Source organism: Pungitius pungitius, chromosome 7, assembly GCF_949316345.1.
Source record: "Pungitius pungitius chromosome 7, fPunPun2.1, whole genome shotgun sequence".
In the NCBI taxonomy this organism is placed as follows: Eukaryota; Metazoa; Chordata; class Actinopteri; order Perciformes; family Gasterosteidae; genus Pungitius; species Pungitius pungitius.
In genome coordinates, this window is record NC_084906.1 from 9,251,328 (window position 1) to 9,272,718 (window position 21,391).

The 21,391-nt window shown below is 42.8% G+C and overlaps 1 protein-coding gene across 7 annotated transcripts in view; it reads right to left on the minus strand.

The window, feature by feature from the left end:
• szt2 (SZT2 subunit of KICSTOR complex) overlaps positions 1–21,391 on the minus strand; it is a 98,626-nt gene that overhangs the window by 41,396 nt on the left and 35,839 nt on the right. For all 7 annotated transcript variants that reach the window (XM_062563358.1, XM_037469648.2, XM_062563360.1 and 4 more), the window contains 8 exons: positions 21,214–21,334; positions 20,982–21,134; positions 16,887–16,989; positions 15,455–15,569; positions 14,719–14,806; positions 4,771–4,889; positions 4,473–4,637; positions 1,459–1,543 (listed from right to left, as the gene is read on the minus strand). In XM_062563358.1, the coding sequence (XP_062419342.1) occupies positions 1,459–1,543; positions 4,473–4,637; positions 4,771–4,889; positions 14,719–14,806; positions 15,455–15,569; positions 16,887–16,989; positions 20,982–21,134; positions 21,214–21,334 (949 nt within the window). The remainder of the gene's footprint in view (positions 1–1,458; positions 1,544–4,472; positions 4,638–4,770; positions 4,890–14,718; positions 14,807–15,454; positions 15,570–16,886; positions 16,990–20,981; positions 21,135–21,213; positions 21,335–21,391) is intronic.

Here is a 21,391-nt window from a genome sequence, read left to right on the forward strand (position 1 = left end):
CAAGCCAGCTGTCAGAAATTTGGGGGGTTACTTTCGATTGCAAGGTACAAACGATGGGGTGATCAGGCATTTGCGGTTGCTGCTCCGAGACTATGGAATAAGTTGCCCCCTGATATTCGCACAACTACAGATGTTGCTCGTTTCAGGTCTAAACTCAAAACCTACCTGTTTAGAATGGCTTTTAATACTCAGTAGTGGTGTGACAATTTCTTATTTCTGTCTCTATGTGACCTTTTATGATTCTACTTTTTTTAAAGTATCATTTTTTGCATCATGTTGTGGTATTCTTAGTTCCTGATGTGAAGCACTTTGGATACCTGCTAGCAGTTTTCCTTGCAGCGCCAGTCTCATTTTTTTCCGTTCTAATTGCCTCTCGACTTCAAGGTGTAAGTTTTATTATTGTCCGGTTGTAAAATCGGGAGGGTTGACATGTCTGATCATCGCAGCCCTGGACCATCAGGAGCACAAACTTGTTTTGCCGACCGCAGCAGAGTGGGATAAACTGCAGAGGCTCGAGACCCTTCTAGAGCCATGCAGGCTAGAGAAATCTGTCTGTAACTTATCAAATAACATTGCTTTGATTATTTTCTGGAATGAATTAAACCAAGTCAAATATCAATAACATGTATTTATGTAAAAAATTATAATGATGATAATAATAATGATAATTATGTATCTGTGTCCTGTTATTTATCTTTGGTATGCATTTCAGAAAGAAAAAATGGTTAGGATTCAGGTGTAATTGCAAATAGTGATTAATCCTGATTAATCCACTGAAAATGCTGATTAATTTAAATTTTTAATCATTTGACAGCCCTAATTATTAATAAATGTCCTGTATAATGATTCAAGAAATAATTCTTCTAACAGTGATATAAGTGAACGGGTCAAAGTCTCAACATAAATGAGTGTGAGAAAAGTGTGAATATATTTATCTGTAGAACGTGTAGTAGTGCACAAATAGTAGTAGTAGTGCAGTTGCAGTTTGTTGGCTCCTATGGAAACAGATATAAGTGCTGGAGATATCATCTAATTATTAGTTTAATGAGACAATACAGCAATAGAATATTAAGTCAGTGTGGTGTCAGAAATAGTCTGTATTTTCAGTGGATGTAGTGGTCGTGGTGTTTTGGAACTCTCATTTTGATGCTTTGAGTTCTGTATTTTAGCCTTTGATTTTTGCAAACAATAAACGGAAGTTTCCATATTCAGACTGCAGAGATATGACGTGGATATGATATAAAGGGCTCTATTAGCAGTAGCAGGCTGATAATCAATGTTCTACTTAACTAAATGGACCATAATTTACTACATAAACATCATGCGTATATTGAAGAAGACTTGAAACCAGAGATTGAGACCAAACACTCGCATGTGCATGTTGAAGGCATGTCTGCATTGGCTTCACATGTCAGAACCAGAGGACGCAGCCTGGTATCTGAGGCAGTGTGTGATTACCTTTGCCTCCAGTGCCCTGGCCTCCAGGTTTATTGTACAGGTAGATATCCCCTTCAGCCAAGTCACTGCTCAAATGAAAGTAGTGCTGGAGACAGAACAGGAGAGAAAATCAGCCAGTGGAAGCTCAAACCACACAAGTCAGCATGTGTTTCATACATCACAATGAGACCTGTCAAAAAATATTTTAGGCACTGGCACAGTTTTGCAGAGATGGGAGCCTCCCTTATGTACGTTTATCTATCTATCAGTGTAGAGAGGCATTTTGGATTTGTGAGCAGCAATTACTTATTTTTACAAGTCAACAACTCATTCAAAGGAGTTGTTGAGCAAAGACCTTTACAGTGCTGCCAAGACAGGTACAGTAACTGTTAAAGGCCAATGAGTGTGCTAGAGATATTACAAATCCTCTTGAGATGATTACCGTAATTTCCAGACTATAGAGTGCACCTGAATATAAGCCCCACCACCTAAATTTAGAAAGAAAAAAAATCTATAAGACCTACCTGTTTATAAGCTGCAGGTGTCCACATTGTAACATGAGATATTTACACAGAAAGATCATACACAGAAAGAGTTTTTTATTTTTAATCACCAGAAATAAATGTATTTTTCCAAAAAGGGCTTATAACATGGCACAAAAAAGGGCGGTGGGGATTGTTTTGGCTTTCAGTCGGATCTGCACGGTGGAAACACCTCGGCCGTGTGCTCTCTGTGTGTTCACCCAGGGGCGTAACCATGGTTTAGACATTGGGGGGGTCCAAATTAATAATGTTTTGAAATAAAAAAAAATTCTAAAGAGGGAATTGGGCTGGTGTGGACAGGTGTGGTGTAACAGTGATCCAGCATGCTCTCCTCTATGGTTGGGAATTTAATAAACTTTGTTTGTACTTAGGAAGTTCATGGCTGGGGTTTCCTTTGTTAAATGATGGTGGCGCATGGAGTAGTGTAATGCGCTGGGAGCCGCAAGGTTGGTGATTCGAATCCCGGCCACTCCATATGCCATGCCAAAGTGTCACTGAGCAAGACACCTAACCCCTAATTGCTCCCCAGGCAAAAATGTGTGGTATTTTCTCAATATTAGCGGGGACACGACTACCCCAAAGAATGTATTGTTACACCCTTGTGTTCACCCAGTCTTCAAGGTTTTCAAGTTGGGGCCACCTGCTTTTATTTACTCTGAAAGCTTTTGTCTTTTTACATTGAGTAAGTTCTTCACATTGCCGTCTACAACGTCTCTGTTTCCTTCTCTGACAGCTTAACTTAAATGCTAAATCAGATGCATTACTACGTGTATTTTCCATGACGAGTGTTTGAATATGATGCGCTAAATGATCTCGCTCGTAAAAAATTATACAATAGCCGCACCGTTGTATAAGCCGCAGGGTTCAACGCGTGGGGAAAAGTGGCAGCTTATATTCCGGAATTTACGGTAGATAGCTGCTGAAATAGTTTTCTTCATTTCCCAACGCCAAGGTAGGGTAGGTTCAAAATATAGTAAACCCAAAACATTTGTGTTTGTGAAGGAGTTAAGTTAATAATGTATGAATTGGCTTCAGAGGGGTAGGTTTATTCCAGGCAAATTTCCTTCTTCTTCCAGTCTTGATGCTAGCTAATTTCATCCCTGCCACACGTGAGTTCCCTTCCGTTAGAGGAAAGTGGTGAGTTTGACATGCAGATCCGCACTGTTGACCGAAAGCAAAACATTTGGACAGAGCTGTACTCTGATGGTGGTAAAACTACTACAGAGAAGGCTAATGTAGCCTATTGCTGTATCTTATTGTATGTGGCTTCACTAAAGAAAGACGGTTTGTTTTTATAACAAAGTATACCACAAAATAGCTGTCAGACTGAAAAACTGTCTGCAAGTTAAAAGGCTAACTAGGTCCCTGCTAATGATAGTAGTAGCAAGCTCACTTGCTCAGTGAACCTCAGCAAGCAAGCTAGCTTGAAGGGCTACAGTGATAACATCAACTTTAAAGATATCAAGTTTAATTGATTACTCAAACTAATCAAACAATTATGAAAATAGATTAAAACGTTTGTTGCAGCTTTACGAGCGTTAGCATTTTTTAACAGGCCAAACTTAGTCAAACAAAAGGCCAATGGAAATGTTATAACCCACATTGCTATGTCACATGTCACTATGTCCTGTCACAGTTTGAGTCACTTTCTGCTTTGAACTTTGACCCATTGCACTGGCGGTAGCTGTGCATGCACAGCTCTCCTGTGCTGCGAGGCCTTATTAGCATCACTCTCAATTTGACCCAAAAATCTAAACAATTTGGCTGTTTTTTTCTTTTTCATTTTTCTTTCCAATTATCTGATTGTCTGTGTTTCTTGCCTAGTCAGACGTTGTGGTGGAGGTGTTGCTGAGCATGTTCCCGTATCTCAGCAATTGCCTCGCAATTGCATCAGAAAGCCCTCTGAGCCGACAGAAATTAGGTAAAAAACAAACTACGACATATGACCCGGTTGGGATGAGGCGGCACTTTCCTTTTGAGGTTGTAAATGGTAAATGGACTTGTACAGCGCTTTTCTAGTCTTCTGACCACACAAAGCGCCTTTAACATTACATGACATCATTCACACCCATTCATACACTTATGACAGGACCTACCATACACAGTGGAACCAACCCATCAGTAACTAACACACACTGAAGCTACAGGAGCAATGCTGGGGTTAGGTGTCTTGCCCAAGGACAGATTGACATGCAGATTAGCTGGGCCTGGGATCAAACCGCCAACCCTCTGATTAGTCGCCCCAACAGATTTTGGACTTCAAAGAAAAAGCATCGTTGGTGTTTTCCAGGTTCATAGGGCCAAATAGAAAAGCAAGCAAGACACACTTTTCGTCATTGGGGATATTTGATTTTTACAGTGTTGTTAAGCCAGAAAAAAGCACATACACAAGACATAGTGAAGAACAAAGGGGCTCGACTGCACCTCATCAGTTCAGGACATTCAGCATGTTAGAATCTATCTATAATAACACTGAGTCAGTGTGGGTTGTACCTTGAAGTGGTGTGCCGTGTTGCTGTCGGTGTACTTGGGTACATGCAGGAAGATGAGAAGGTTCTGCCGGAGGTAGTGAGCCACAGCTGGAAGCCAGGGGAGGCAGTACCCGGGGAGGCTGAATGTCATCACCTCAGTGGCTGAAGATCCTGAAGGCTGGATGAACTGAGAAGACAAAACATGTGAAGGCTTTCATCCAAAGAAACTGTGCTCTCTGTTTGCCCCAGTGGAAAAACCTCCTCATTCTCGAAGTGTCCACCGAACTACGGAGCATCCCAAAATAAAATGAGCGATTTACCTCTACGTCGGCCGGTGTCAGCTTGCAGTTCCTGACCAGCATGACAGTGATGATGTCCAAAGTAGTCTCATCGAGGCGCTTCCGCAGCACTTTCACCAGCTCGTCTGTGATCTCTGGACCTGAGCAAAATAGTGGATACACATTGGTGTATAATACTAATGCTGGAAATACACAAATGTCACAGCTGCTGCATTCCAAATGTGAGTTGTTTCAGCAGTTAAAGCTCTAAATATGTTTTAAACCAAGTTGTTGATGTAAGAGCATCTAACGCTGCATTCCCCAAGTGCACAAATAAGAAAACATACAGTCTATAGAACAAAGAAGTGTAATGGTAGACAATATAGTGTCTGACTGCATCTTAACAGGTCGTCCCTATTCAAAGATTATTCAGTGTACATCGTTTTGATGGCGATAGCCAGAGGTGTGGACTCGAGTCATGTGACTTGGACTCGAGTCAGACTCGAGTCATGAATTTGATGACTTGAGACTCGACTCGACAAAACGTACAAAGACTTGCAACTTGACTTGGACTTGAACACCGATGACTCGTGACTTGACTTGGACTCGAGCCTTTTGACTCGAGAAGACTTGCTACTTCCCATGAAAACTGGGGGATAACATTTTCACACCACCGCGCCGCTCTGTTTATCTGCATCTGTCAAAGAAATGTGCGCCACCTGTATGCAGAGAGCGCGCGCTGCCTGCACGACATCCAATCACTGCAGTCCATTTGACCGTATCAACGAGACAGCTCGTTCATGGTTACAAACATCGGGATTTTTGAACCCGGATTCAGACCCCAATGGGAATCCTCGCCAACATTATGTCAACGTCCGTTTTAAAGTAGTGTAATGAGCTGAGTTAAAGTTATTAGTTAATCAGTTATGCAGATGTTGCATGTGTTCACGTTATGCTCTGTTACCAGCTCTAGTTACGCGAGACAACCCGAGTTTTGGGGGGCCGTGTATGCGGAAGTGTTCGTTCGGCGTGGTGACGGCCAACAGTGACCGAAGTTGAGTTGTTTTATATAAATAAATGCAGCGGAGTTGCAAGCGATCGCCTCCTTATTTACGCTGCAGCATTGGGGTGAGCGTTACAGTACTATAACACAGTCACAGTCCATCCACCATTACCCTTCCCTACGTAGTCTAGGTCTGTGAGGCAGCGCACCATCACCCAGGGTTCCCCCGTCCCCACTATAATAAAATGACTTGAATTGACTCGAAAATAAAATGGTATGACTTGTGACTCGACTTGAGACTTGTTGGCTTTGACTTGTGACTCGACTTGCGACTTGCTTCGTCTTTGACTCGACTTGACTCGGGACTCGAGGGCAATGACTTGAGACTTGCTTGTGACTTGCATAACAGTGACTTGTTCCCACCTCTGGCGATAGCTCAATGGTCTTCACATGACTTGAAGGTAGGGTTGGTAATGTCAAGAAAGAAGTGCTAGATTTTGTAAAATATCCAACTGAAAAACACAGTGCAAACACACGGACAATCAGAAGCTTCTCTGTAGGTCTAGATAGCGGGTCAGATTCTGTCCTGACTGAGGAAGCAAGGTCAGCGGGTCAACCAGCAGATGTGCCAGATGAGGGGGGTTGAAAGTCACACCACTATCCAACACGCACACTATGTTCATTGTTTACGTTAAGTCAGGAGTTCTGGACATTGGATGTGACCGGATCTTTAGATGCGGGGGGTGGAAGATCCTCCTCTACGCCAGCTTAGGGCCAATAGAAATATTTCCTTCTCTGTCTCAGTGGGTTATAAAACATGATATTCATCCTGATTTGAGTGGACCTGCAGGATTGCTCCTGCCTTTGCAAACGCAGCGCTTATACTTGACCTGTGATCTGACGAATAAATCTACCAGAACGAGAGAAGTTGTTTTGCTGAATTCTTCCAGACGTCCCCATCCAGGCTTCCAATTTTTCTACACGTGCCTTTGATGCGTTCGTTCGCTCCTTCTCTTTTTAAATTATCTAACAATCTCCGAGGAAAAGCAATGAGTGCAGGGGCAGAATACGCACAGCCCAAGGCCGGGCAGGTAGCTAGTCCGTCTAATAATTTCATGCGGACGGTACAAAATGTCTGGATGGGTTTATGACAACCACATACTAGATTATTATATATTTTAATCTCTTTTTGAGTCATTGATTCCTGTCAGGATGTCATAAGATTTTTAGCAAAGATTTCAAACACATTTCTAAGACGATTACCAACCGTACCATTAGAAGGATAACCAAACTGGGCCCTTTTCGATAGAGCCCACACCAAAGCAAAGATAAAAGGCCCAGAAGGAATGTTCATGCTTACTTATGAGAAACACAATGTGGATGAGAATTAAAATAAAGTGTTGCATTTTCAGCTTTAATATTCTCTTCTGCTGACTGAAGATATCTTGATGGTGTATTTAACAAAAACACACACATTGGTCCACACAAATTGAAATAGAGTCAATCCAGCCATCTAGTGATGCTGCAAAAAAGTTCAGTGAGTGGAAGAAGCAGATGAGGATGCTAATGATTTGTGTTTCCTGGGAAAAAACTGTCTAGTGTGAGGAACCTTGGTGTCATTTTTGACTCGGAGCTTAAATTTGACCGGCAAATCAATGCTGTTGTTAAAAACAGTTTATTCCATCTTAGATCAATATCTAAATTGAAATCTATCCTTTCTTTTAATGATATGGAGAGGTTGTTCATGCCTTTGTGTCATCACGTCTGGATTATTGTAATGTGTTGTATCTGGGTGTGAGTCAGGTTCCTCTCTCCCGTTTACAGCTCGTTCAGAACTCAGCTGCCAGACTTTTAACAGGTACTAAGCCGGCGTCAATCCAGTCGATCTCTACGTTCAAATGATCAGTTGCTTCTCAAGGTTCCGCGAACCCGTTTAAAATGTAAAGGTGATCGGGCCTTTTCTGTTGCAGCTCCTAGGCTTTGGAACAGAGGTGGGATCAAGTCACTGTTAGGCAAGTCACAAGCAAGTCTCAAGTCATTGCCCTCGAGTCCCGAGTCAAGTCGAGTCAAAGACGAAGCAAGTCCCAAGTCGAGTCACAAGTCACAGCCAACAAGTCTCAAGTCGAGTCACAAGTCGTACCATTTTAGTTTCGAGTCATTTCGAGTCCTTTTATTATAGTGGGGACGGGGAACCCTAGGTGATGGTGCGCTGCCTCACAGACCTAGACTACGAAGGGAAGGGTAATGGTGGATGGACTGTGACTGTGTTATAGTACTGTAACGCTCACCCCAATGCTGCAGCGTAAATAAGGAGGCGATGACTGGCTTGCAACTCCGCTGCATTTATTTATACAAAACAACTCAACTTCGGTCACTGTTGGCCGTCACCACGCCGAACGAACACTTCCGCATACACGGACCCCCAAAACTCGGGTTGTCTCGCGTAACTACAGCTGGTAACGGAGCATAACGTGAACACATGCAACATCTGCATAACTGATTAACTAATAACTTTAACTCAGCTCATTACACTACTTTAAAACGGACGTTGACATAATGTTGGCGACAGGGTTCGAAATGACTTAGGACTCTTGGGGGGTCCCCTAAAATGTAACTATAATAATACTGAAGAATACCTTGCTACACTATATACTGAAGGCAAAATTATATTGACATATTGTGAAGGTGGGATAATGGTCTTGGGATGTTTTTCATGGTTTGGGCTAGTCCCAGTATTGTAGTGGTGTCTGGAGGAGTGGATTGGCTTTAATCAAACAAGTAACCCTGTAATTCTGGAGCAATAAAGTTACCATATATAATACCATATATAAATCCCTGACATGACAAAGTGGATAACAGGTCATTCTTTCCTTGAGCAAGGAAGTTAACTAAGTTACCTAAATCCACCAGGTGTCCTCATTATGGCAGCACCATGCACCTTCAAAGGGTTGGATGAAATACAAATGGCATTTCTCATCCCTTATGTTAATGGAATTTGTAAAACAACTAGCCGCTGGATTGAATAATAATGATGTCTATAAAGACTGTACCTACATTAGATGGTTTACTTTGTTTTAAAGTAGTCAATCTATAACCTGAACTAAAATCTTTAGGGACACGTTTAAAAAAAAAGTAAGATATTCTAACATGACCGAAAGCCATTAATATGACAATAATCCAATAGTAACCACATTATTCAAAATCAACATGTTAAGTGACCAGGCACATATTTTATTTATTTGTTAACAACCTCATCAGGTCAGTGTTAACTGGGGTTGGAGAGAAGACCTACAAGGCACCCCTGCTTCTTTTTTTTTAGTTAGTAAAAAAAAAGGAAACGATAGTGAGCTCAACATTAAATGAATTATTAATAATGTAATAACAATAACTTATAACAAAAACTTATTTCACCAGTAAATTACTGTTAAATGACAAAAACAATGGGAAAATGGGTATTTTTCAACACCTTCGAATGCAGCACAAGGCTGGCGAGGCGAATTTCACGTGAACGCAACATCTGTTTGTTTTTCAGACAACGGCAGCTACAGACTGTTCAGTGAAACACAGACACACTTTACACCGTTTAGCTGTCAGTATTTTAACCGTGGTTGCTCCATTGACATATTTAAAATATGTATATACTTCAGCTGCTAGCTAACGGTAGGCTAACGTTACCTGCTGTCCAGTGTAGTGTTTACTAGCGTCCCGTGCGGCGCTGTTTCACTTCCCTCTAACGTCCGTTTTCGGAGCATCAGGGAGAAGCGGGAGGCATTTAAGTGGCATCTAAATAAGGCACCGAAATCAGAGTTACTATTCGGTCTGGTAGATAACGGCCGTTAAGACACCTGTACCGTATTAGCCCCGGGTCTCGGACCCCCCCCCCCAAAAAAAAAACCTCTTCGGATCTACACGATTCACGTGGACGACCCATTCAAAACTCACAGACTTGAATTAAGTCCTCACTATCTTTCGTAATCACTGACTGCACAATTATGTTGGTTTGCTAGCTTTGAATAACTAGTCTAGCTAACTGCTACATGTCTGCTGTTAGCTGGCAGGTTGTTTGGCTTCATACACGTACAGCAAGAAACGTTGACAAACGCACTCTTCTAATCATCTAAGTTAATGCAACTTTTGATATAGGAACACCAACTCCAAATATTTTACTATATTAAGCAATTATTATGGAGATATAAACATAATCGAAGCACTAACGGGATTTTCATTAGGGTTCTTTAGATTTCACTCTTTGTGAGGCTTCGTTTTTGCCGCGTTCAATGACCTACGTGTCTGCGTCACAGACTGTACTGTTTACTCCAGAGGACCACGACAACAACCTGTGACGCTATTAGCTGCCCTGATTGCTGCTCAATCGCGCTAGGAAATAAAGTAATTTTTTGTTATAAATATAAAACGTCACTAAAGACCTATAATTACACAATCATTTTTAATGTTAAAAATATTTTTCGGGGACCCCCCAAAATCTAAAAATAAATTCTTATGGCGGGTCCCCAATGGCTTATGGGGGGTCCAGGACCCCCCCAGACCCCCCTCATTTCGAACCCTGGTTGGCGAGGATTTCCATCGGAGTCTGAATCCGGGTTCAAAAATCCCGATTTTTGTAACCATGAACGAGCTGTCTCGTTGATGCGGTCAAATGGGCTGCAGTGATTGGATGTCGTGCAGGCAACGCGCGCTCTCTGCATACAGGTGGCGCATATTTTTTTGACAGATGCAGATAAACAGAGCGGCGCGGTGGTGTGAAAATGTTTTCCCCCAGTTTTCATGGGAAGTAGCAAGTCTTCTCGAGTCAAAAGGCTCGAGTCCAAGTCAAGTCACGAGTCATCGGTATTCAAGTCCAAGTCGAGTTGCAAGTCTTTGTACGTTTTGTCGAGTCGATTCTCAAGTCGTCAAATTCATGACTCGAGTCTGACTCGAGTCCAAGTCACATGACTCGAGTCCACACCTCTGCTTTGGAATGACCTTAATATGTCTGTAAAAACCTGTCCTTCCTTGGGCGTCTTTCAGAGTGCGCTTAAAACCTACTTGTTTTCTTTAGCATTTGATAATGCTTTGTAAGGTTTGTATATCATATGTTTTGTATTATTTCTTTGTTTTTATTTTGTGTGGTTTTTTACCTTCTGTACAGCACTTTGGTTCCACTTGTGGTTTTGAAAGTGCTTTATAAATAAAGTTGAGTTGAGTTGAGTTTTTAAGAAGAGGACATAATTCTAGTCTGTCTGAAACAGTGGGATGTTCCCAGTACAACAGTGCCATCAAGCCATCAACGAGAAGAACAGCAACCTGCTCTTGTTATCTGTAGTAAATGGCTACTCAACTCAGTTCGGATTTGATATTAGCGGCAAAACCTTTTACAACTATACCACTGAAGTAAAGCTACAGACATTCAATAAGGAGGCATGGGGGCTTGACTCAGGGTACTTTAGTTTAATCAAACTCCAGCCCGTTTGCTCGGTTAGTCGGTTTGTTTGGACGGGTGTGAAAACTTCTAAAAGTACTCGCTTAGTTAGTAATCTCTTTCAGAACTTTGATAGGGTGGTAAATTATTGTGATTGCTGTTTTGTTAAAACGTAAAGCTTGTAGAAGGCCTATGTAGTCTCATTAACATAATTGAAATTACTAGGACAAAAACAATTGACACTCTCACACCAAAAGTCTAGATTAGTAGCTGACAAATGCCACACTCACTGAGAATAGACCTCCCCCATAGCCCCCCTCCCAGCCCTCGGGGTGTGGCAGCACGTTGACTGCATGCACTCCAAAATGCCTTGTCCCACAGCACCAGCAACTTAGTTCACCCACAGGCATCCAGGGAGTTTTTGGGAAGTGCTTTGCCCTTCCACCTGTGATCTGCTTCTCTATTTATTGCATTAGAGACCAATGTTTGTTCACAAATTATCCACAAACGGAGGGGGACCAAATAAATGCTACTGTGATTTGTGAATTAATCACATGCATAACAACGCTAAGTGTAGAAGTATTATCTCTTCGTAAAGCTGTATTTGATCTACAGTAAGCTAATAGCACAATGCCTGGCTCAGTAATGTTAAACACAATGAGACTGTAATGCTTGTGGTAAAGAAAACCAAACTGCATGATAGATATTGCTGACCCTCTGTGCACAATTCAGAGACATTGCAGGGCAAGATTTATAACTTCCAAATGGCTTGGCCTGCACTCACCAAAATTGCAGGATGTGTAAACATTGAACCCCTTAACACACCCTAATTTTTCATAATTTTTGAAGATTAGGGGGCACTGCATTTAATCATTAAAGATGTGTATTTTTGTCATATTTTCATAATTTCTTACAGTTGTAAAAGACCGAACTCCTCCCAGGGATTAAACCCAAATTCAAAGTTATCAGAAAACACCGCATAAACTTCCATTGTTATGCAGACGATACTCAACTGTATCTATCGATCAAGCCAGAAGACACCAACCAACTTGTTAGACTTCAGGACTGTCTTGGAGACATCAAAACTTGGATGACCTGCAACTTCCTGATGTTAAACTCGGAAAAAACGGAAGTTATCATGATAGGCCCAGAGCGCCTTCGAAGTCAGCTGTCACGTGATACAGTCTCTATGGATGGAATTGCTCTGGTATCCAACAGCACCGTCAGAAATCTTGGAGTTCTCTTCGACCAGGATATGTCCTTCAACTCTCATATAAAGAAGACTTCAAGGACTGCCTTTTTTCATCTACGGAATATATCGAAAATCAGGAACTTCCTGTCTCAAAGTGATGCAGAAAAACTAGTTCATGCATTTGTTACTTCTAGACTGGATTACTGTAATTCTTTGTTATCAGGCTGCTCTTGTAAATCGCTTAAACCTCTCCAACTGATTCAGAATGCTGCAGCACGTGTATTAACAAGAACTAAGAAATGGGATCATATAACTCCTGTATTAACTTCTCTGCACTGGCTTCCTGTTAAATCAAGAATAGAATTTAAGGTACTTCTCCTCACCTACAAGGCACTTGCTGGTGAGGCACCGTCTTGTCTTAAAGAGCTTGTTACACCGTATTGCCCTACAAGGCATCTACGCTCCGTAGATGCTGGGCTACTTGTGGTTCCTAGAGTTTTAAAAAGTAGGATGGGGGCCAGAGCCTTCAGTTATCAAGCTCCTCTTTTGTGGAACCAGCTTCCACTTTCAGTCCAGGGGGCAGACTCGGTCAGTTCATTTAAGATAAAGCTTAAAACCTTCCTCTTTGATATTGCTTATAGTTAGGGCTGGCTCAGGTTAGCCTGGACCAGCCCTTAGTTAAGCTGCTCTAGGCTTAGACTGCCGGGGGACTTCTTAGGACACACCGAGCCCCTCTTTCACTCTCACTCTCTCACTCTCTCCTTCCACAATCATCCATGTTTTATTAATGTACATCACTAATTAAGCTTCTTTCCGGGAGTTTTTTGTGCTTTCTCGCCTAGCAGGTCTCCGTGGATCATAGTTTCGTGCGGACCCCGGTTCTGACTCCTGGCTCATGGCTCTGCTGACACCTACTGCTGCCATCATCATTACTTTAAATATGATTCATATTACTGTCATCAAAAACCAACATCTTTCTGCTCTCCCTCCCCACAGAAGCCTCTGTGGATGGTGGTTCTATCTGATGGAGGTTGTCCCTGCAGTGGTCCTGCCGTACACCTGTTCTGCTACTTGCAATTACTTGTATCATTTCAGTTAGAGAAATTGAATGTATTGTACATCTTTTACATTGTTGATTCTGTACACATGACATCCATTGCAGTCTGTCCATCCCGGGAGAGGGATCCCTCCTCTGACGTTCTCCCTAAGGTTTCTTCCCTTTTTTCCCCATTGAAGGGTTTTTTCATATTTTGGGGAGTTTTTCCTGTGCCGATGTGAGGGTTTCGGGACAGAGGATGTTGCATGTGTACAGACTGTAAAGGCCTCTGAAGCAAATTTGTAATTTGCGATTTTGGGCTATACAAAATAAAATGAATTGAATTGAAAATTTCAAATCCATGCAGTGTGTTCTTGAGACCTTGGGCTCTAAAAATTCCATTTTGCCGGAAGAAATATTAAACTATGTGCGTAGAGAGCCATTTAAAAAAAACACTTTTTGAAAGATTTCGAATGAAGTTGTGTCATGTATGGTATTTTGAGAGGCTTTTATTTTGGGATGGTACATCAGAATGTCCTGGTTATCTACCAAGTCACACCATGGTGATGTGTAATCTCTGCCTGAAGTGGAATGGTCATGAAAGTATTGATTGTTTCATTTTTAATCTACCCTGAAAATGACCAAATGTAGTCTGGTGATTGAGATATTGAAAGAAATTGGCTCATGTATGGTATTCTGAGAGGCTTTAATTTTTAATGGTACATCAGAAGCTCCTGGTTATATGTTGACATAAAAGGCCTAAGACCATGATAATGTCAAAGATAAAGTTTGCAAAGCAGCATTCTTGGTGTTGCTCCACACGGTTAACGACCACTGACTTGCGAACGCTTCGTCCGGCTGCCGCAGGGTTCCTCGGCCGAATTTGTAACCGTCCGGCCAGTGCCCCGACGTGCAAGGAGTAGCGAGGACCCGTCCAACGCTGCTCGCAGCTTTAATTAGTATGGTTGTTTTTATAGCGTGGCACGGATTATTTTTCTTAGAAAAGTTGACCAATTCATAATACCGATCTGTAACAATTTAACAGGCAGCACTAAGTTAAGCAAAGTAATGGACGTGGTATCTTAGGAGTTTTTAGCTGGTTTGCGGATAAACTCAAATCATTCCTGTCAGACTGAGATCAAACATGGATACGCAAGGTGTTTCTCTTGCTGCATAAAATGCTCCATCATAATCATCTATTGTAAGTGAACACTTCTTCCACACAAACTGGATGATGTTGTAAATCTCAACTTGGATCAGTAATTACCATTGTAAGCATTTTACTTTGAATCCCTTCTTGCTTATATTAGACATCTCTATCAGCCAATAATGTTTCTTACCTGCGTTTCCCACTCCATGCACCAGCAGCAGGATGTGTTTGTCTACTTGTCCAACCGGCCGAGAGCCGTCCAGAGAAGAACGGGAGCTCTGAGGAGAGAGACAGAGATGATGTAAACGATGTGGCACTTACCCCGATTGAGAATGATGACACGAAACAACCTTTAAGTGTCAGTATCTTTTTACAAATAAAATTCTAAAGCTCTGAAAGAACGAAGGGAGTATGTTGAGAAGCCAATGGCTAACTCTTGGCTTCGCTAAAAGCTGCCCTGGAGAGTTTGGATAGTTGTACAGTCAGCATTGTGATTGTTAAAACCAAAACAAAAAAAGCTTTTGTCCAGTCACAAATTAAAACAAAGTTATTAAAAGTTATACTTATTTCCCACATTCAAATCATTGTTACTGATTTTCTGTTTTTCCTCATTTATATTCTGTGTGTCAAAGTTAGAATAAACCTACCATCACAATTAAAGGGCGTTAATTTAAAAAAATCTGCAAGGGATAGTGGGATTGCACTTATTGAAAGTTGTTACAGATTTAAGATTCAGCTAAATGATATGTAATATTATAAAAATGGATAAAATAATAATTTCCTCCACTCCATGTACTCTATGTACAGCAGTGCATTTTTAATATCTCTTGATCTGAGGTTGAGTCTGCTCAAAGACAAATAGCAGGACCCTGAACCAGTGGACAGGACAGCCTTCGTCAGTGATTGTACTGTGTTTGTTCACCTACCACAGGTTCCTGAGAAAATGAGGGCTCTTGACTCCTAGCGAGCCCAATGGAGCGAATCATGTGGGGGTTACCATCCACGTCCGAGTATTTCCCTGTCAGTGACGTTTCACAGAGTCTGTAAAGAGAAACACAAGCCACAGGTATGTCTATGTGACAGAATGCTAGTAACAGACATGTCCTGATACTTCTTGAATAGTTCCATTGTTAGCCATGAAATACAATGTCACCCACTGACTATTCTATCCTTATATCTCTTATCTTTCTTTTCCCTCTCCGGCGTTTTCTACCGACGGTCAGAGTCGGTATGCACTAGAGGAACATTACAGCATTGAAACGCCAAAGACTGACAACATCTCACAAGACAAAGGCAGCTAGGCCGACTAAAAGCATCGAGTCATCCTTGCTCACAGTAAACGGCCAAACAGTGACAAAGAAAATGTTGGAAGGTTTTATATGAGGGAGCAGGGTTTATTGGGATAGCCAGGATAAATACGACTTACTACAAGCTTAACTGTTACTGCTACTGAGGGACAGAATGGAACAGGAACAACAATGACTTACTTTGGGAACAATGCCATGGCCCATATTACTTTATATATTTATTTATTAATATAATATGTGCAATATAACTTTGTATCAATATTCAATATTAATAACAAAATTACTTTTCTTTTTTGTTTAAATTTTATTTTATACTTAACTGGTTTTAATATTCTGTTGTTTTGAGATTGGGATTTTTGAGAGAGTTAAATGTAATCCAAAAAGTAAGCCAATGTAGAATAATCTATCATACAACCTGGGTGCCGTTTTATTTTCTTAAACAAACTTCACAGTGAGGCAAACCATGTGTGTCCGCCACACCACAGCCACTTGTGTGTGATGAACCCTGAACCTTTTAAAGCTACGGCTATGTGTTTACTGGAACACCATACAATATGCCAATTTGAGATTGAAGTTAACAATTAAAGCCAATAATTGCAGCCCGTGAGAGTTTGGGATGAACGTGATGTGTGCTGCAATTTGTGTGAGTTCTGTTGTCAGCACAGCAGCACCAAAGCTCAAAAACAACCACAATTTACCAAAGCTTTTTAAAAGCTAATGCTGCTTTAAGAAGCAGACCTTCATTTTTTTCACTTCCCTTCTGATGGGGAGGACACAGAAGTGTTACCTCTAACCTCACAGTTAACAATGTGATGTGGAGGCTCCAGCATCTGGCTTTAGTCGCAGGGCCCTGTTTGACAGCGATTAAATTTCCCCTCTACCATATTGCTGCTTTACGAACATCTATTAGGCGTGGGGGCGTTCGTCCAGCATACTGATGAAAAAATGTATGTTGCCATATTCCAGCAAAAAATATGAGCAAGAGGACAAAGAATGAGATCCAGTGAGAAAGTCATAATTCCCAGGTTGAATAGTGATGAGGAGGTCTAACCTGAGGTAGTAGACTGCTTTAGTTGTGCGCTCCTGGTAGACAAACATGTTCTTCCTGTTGACCACACAGAAGGAGTTGAGCACGGAGCGCAGGGCCTGCATCGCTGTGACAGGGAGACAACAAGACAGATGCACACATTCAGCTCAGGGAGGATCATCCCCATACTAAAACACAACAAATGGGGATTTGTTAATGTGAGAACAAGAGATGCTACCTGGAGAGAACTGGTTCCACTGCACAGGAATGAGTTGCACAAAGACATGGCAGTTGTGGGTAATGTCCAACTAAAAGGTCTCTTAATTCACTTTCCTATACGCTGTATTTTACAGGTTGTGTAGTTTTGTAAGAAGGTTACCATCATATGGCTGTGACTGAAACAAGCACAACTGAAATTCCATAGAAATGATTCTAGTAACGACAATTTGTGTCTCAGATGTCAGGTGATTTTTTTTTTTCTTCAATTGAACAGTCAAACAAGTGGAAACAGTGGAGTGATAAATGAACATCAACGTCAGTTGTTTTTTGTGATCTACATTCTAGGTAAAAATGGCTCATAACTTTGGACAAATTTCATTTGACAGAGTTTTCGATAATCAAGAATGATGACTATTTCCATTAGGAAGCTTTGATGCATGATGGTTTCATATCTGTTGAACTTTTCCTGAGCTGAGAAAAGTAATTTAGAGATCTGTGATGTCATCACTATCTATGTTTCAACACTGTGTGTCCAGCTGTGGGCAGGGCCAGCAGAAAAAAAGACTGCTTTGCATATTCACCTAACAGGCGAGCACCACTTATTATACTGAATAGGGAGACAATATCCGGTTCTATGAAGGAAGGTCCCAGCACTATCAACGTCTGTGAGCGCAGCTAGATTTACATATTGTGTGTTCATCATTCTGGAATCTTTCTTCATCAACTGCAAACCCTTCTACTCTCCCCGTGAGTTTGCTTCATTCATCCTGGTCGGTGATTACACGCCGCCGCCGGGCAACGTGCACGAGGCACATCGGACACTCGCCGTATCTGGTACGGCGTGTGGAGCGGACCAAGCCGGACTCTTTGGTTATTGTCCTCGGTGACTTTAACAAAGGAAACCTCCGCCACGAACTTCCTAAGTTCAAACAGTTTATTAAATGCCCGACCGGAGAGGAGAACACCCTGGATCACTGCTACACTACAGCAAGCAGGGCTTATCACGCCGTCCCTTGTGCTGCGCTGGGACACTCCGACCATGTCATGGTCCACCTGATTCCTGCATACAGGCAGAAACTAAAGCTCTGCAAACCTGTGGTGAGGGAATCCAAGAAGTGGACCAGCGAGGCGTTAGAGGATCTTCGGGCGTGTTTTGACTGCACAGACTGGGATGTTTTCAGGACTGCTTCTGACAATCTGGATGAGTTTGTTGAGTATTAATTGAATAATAATAATGAGTGGAGGCCGTGTATGACCCGGAGCACACAAACCTGTTGCTAAAGAACTCGCACTCTCAGGGTCAAATGTAGATAAAACCGAATATTGAGATTAACATGTCTCACACACAAACTATCTTAAGTATGCAGGGAACTCATGAACAACGGGAGACGTGATGATCCGAGAGCCTGAAGGGATGGACATCCCTGTGCTCCAATGGGGCTCTCCGAAGGTCATAAACAAGGAGCCGCCTCCATCATAGTGAACCAATCAAAAATACTCTTAAAGAATATATAATCCGAGCGCACTCTGTATTAAGGGCCCTTTCATTACTGTTGCTAGACAGATTGAAACAGGTCCGTGCACGTATGACTGCAGGACAGAATACTCCTGTCACAAATAAACATTGTCATAAGTCTCAAGTCTGGTCCTTGCTTTGCTCCCACGACAATTTCACAGAGGCTGTAACTTCCTACATCGGCTTCTATGAGGACAGCTGTGTACCATCATGCACCAGGGTGAGTTATAACAGCGACAAACCCTGGTTTACAGCGGAACTCAGAAAACTACGTCTGCAGAAGGATCAGGCATTTAGGAGTGGGGACAAAGACTTGTATACAGAGTCTAAATACAGGTTTAGCAAGGCGGTGAGAGACGCTAAACGACTGTACTCTGAGAAACTCCAACATCAGTTCTCAGCTAACGACTCTGCTTCGGTTTGGAGAGGCTTCAAACACCTCACAAACTACAAGCCGAAAACCCCCCACTCCATGAATGACCTCCGCCTGGCAGGTGAGCTGAATGAGTTCTACTGCAGATTTGAAAGACAATGTCCTGACTCCATCCCCCACAACTCCACCACCCCCGACCCATCAGGTGCTCACACCTTTGGATTACTCTCCCCTCCCCCACCGCCCCTCTCTGTCTTGGAGAGTGACGTAAATCGACTCTTCAAAAGACAAAACCCCCAGAAAGCAGCCGGTCCGGACTCAGTCTCGCCCCACACTCTGGAGCATTGTGCTGACCAGCTGTCTCCTGTGTTCACCGCCATCTTTAACAACTCCTTGGTGACATGCCACGTCCCAGCCTGCATCAAGGCCTCCATCATCATCCCTGTTCCCAAGAAGCCCAGGATAATAAGGACTAAATGACTACAGACCCGTCGCACTGACCTCTGTAGTCATGAAGTCTTTTGAACGGCTAGTCCTGTCCCACCTAAAGTCCCTCACCGACCCCCTCCTGGACCCCCTGTAGTTCGCCTACAGAGCCAACAGGTCTGTAGATGATGCTGTCAACATGGCCCTCCACTTTGTCCTCCAGCATCTGGACTCCCCAGGAACCTACGCCAGGATTCTGTTTGTGGACTTCAGCTCTGCCTTCAACACCATCATCCCGTCTCTGCTGCAGGACAAACTCTCTCAGCTGCACGTGCCCGACTCCACCTGCAAGTGGATCACTGACTTCTTGTCCCACAGGAAGCAGCATGTGAAGCTGGGGAAACACGTCTCTGCCTCTCAGTCCATCAGCACCGGTTCCCTCCAAGGCTGCGTTCTTTCCCATCTGCTCTTCTCCCTGTACACCAACAACTGCACCTCCAATCACCAGTCCGTCAAGCTCCTGAAGTTTGCTGATGACACCACCCTCATTGGACTGATCTCTGGTGGGGATGAGTCCGCCTACAGGTGGGAGTCTGACCACCTGGTGACGTGGTGCAGCCAGAACAACCTGGAGCTTAACGCCCTGAAGACAGTGGAGATGGTCGTGGACTTCAGGAAAAACGCAGCCCCACCTTCCCCCCTCACCTTGTGTGACTCCCCCGTCACCACTGTGGACTCCTTCCGTTTCCTGGGCTCCATCATCACCCAGCACCTCAAGTGGGAGCTGAACATCAGCTCCATCACGAAAAGGCTCAGCAGAGGATGTTCTTCCTGAGGCAGCTGAAGAAATTCAACCTGCCACAGACGATGATGGTGCACTTCTACACGGCCATCATCGAGTCCATCCTTTGCTCCTCCATCACTGCAGCCACAGCCAAGGACAAGGGCAGGCTGCAGCATGTCATCCGCTCTGCAGGGAGGGTGATCGGCTGCAATCTGCCGTCTCTCCAGGACTTGTTCACTTCCAGGACTTTAGAGCGGGCCAGAAAGATTGTAGGCGACCCCTCTCACCCTGGACTTTATTTTTATTTCTAATTTTATCTTATCTCCTCTTACTTACTAACCCATAGCCTTAGCTTTAGCGTACTAACCCATAGCATATATTTTATTATACTTTTATTTTATTTTAATCTTATTGCTGCACTATGTTGTCATTATTGTACTGTCTTCCGTCATGCACCAACCGCCAAGACAATTTCCATGTATGTCCAACATATTATGGCAATAAACGTTTCCTGATCCATATCTCTTTCTCAAAAATATAAACTTTGCCATAAATATATAATTATAAGCGCATGCAAAGAGATCCCTATTAGTAGGTCTTCTTGTGAACGAAGAGCAGATTCCTCTTAGGTTCTGCACATTTTAACATTTTATTTCCTTCAAAATCCTTTGTTCCGAGTCATCTTCAGCCGCTTTACAACATGACTACTAAGTGTGGTTTCCTGGTACCTCAATGAGACTGGCTGAGTCACTGCGGGACTCGGACCATTTTTTTTTTTAACATATCAGATCTTCCACTCACCTCTGGACACTCCCATGTTGGGTCCCATCTTGAGGCGCGGGTGGATATGGATGATCGTGCTCCACATCACGTCACAGGCAAAATGTTCAGGGATGAACTGCATGGTGGCAGCCAGGTAGTCTCTGGCCTGGTAGCTCTCCTCTGAGCTGTAGTCTGTGAGATATTAACGCATCTACACAATAAGAGCTCAGCTGGTCCAGATTACTGACAGTACCGGTGTGTTGTGACTCACCGTCGGAGGTGTTGAGCCGCTGCCTGGACACAGACTCGTTCTTCCAGATGTCCTCCTCGCTCTCAGCCACCAGCAGAGAGTTACACACATGGCTGTCGTGTAGATCCTGCAGCAGCATGCGCTACACAAAGAAAGCACACCATCATGTGACATTTGTATTTAATCAGATGCATGTTGT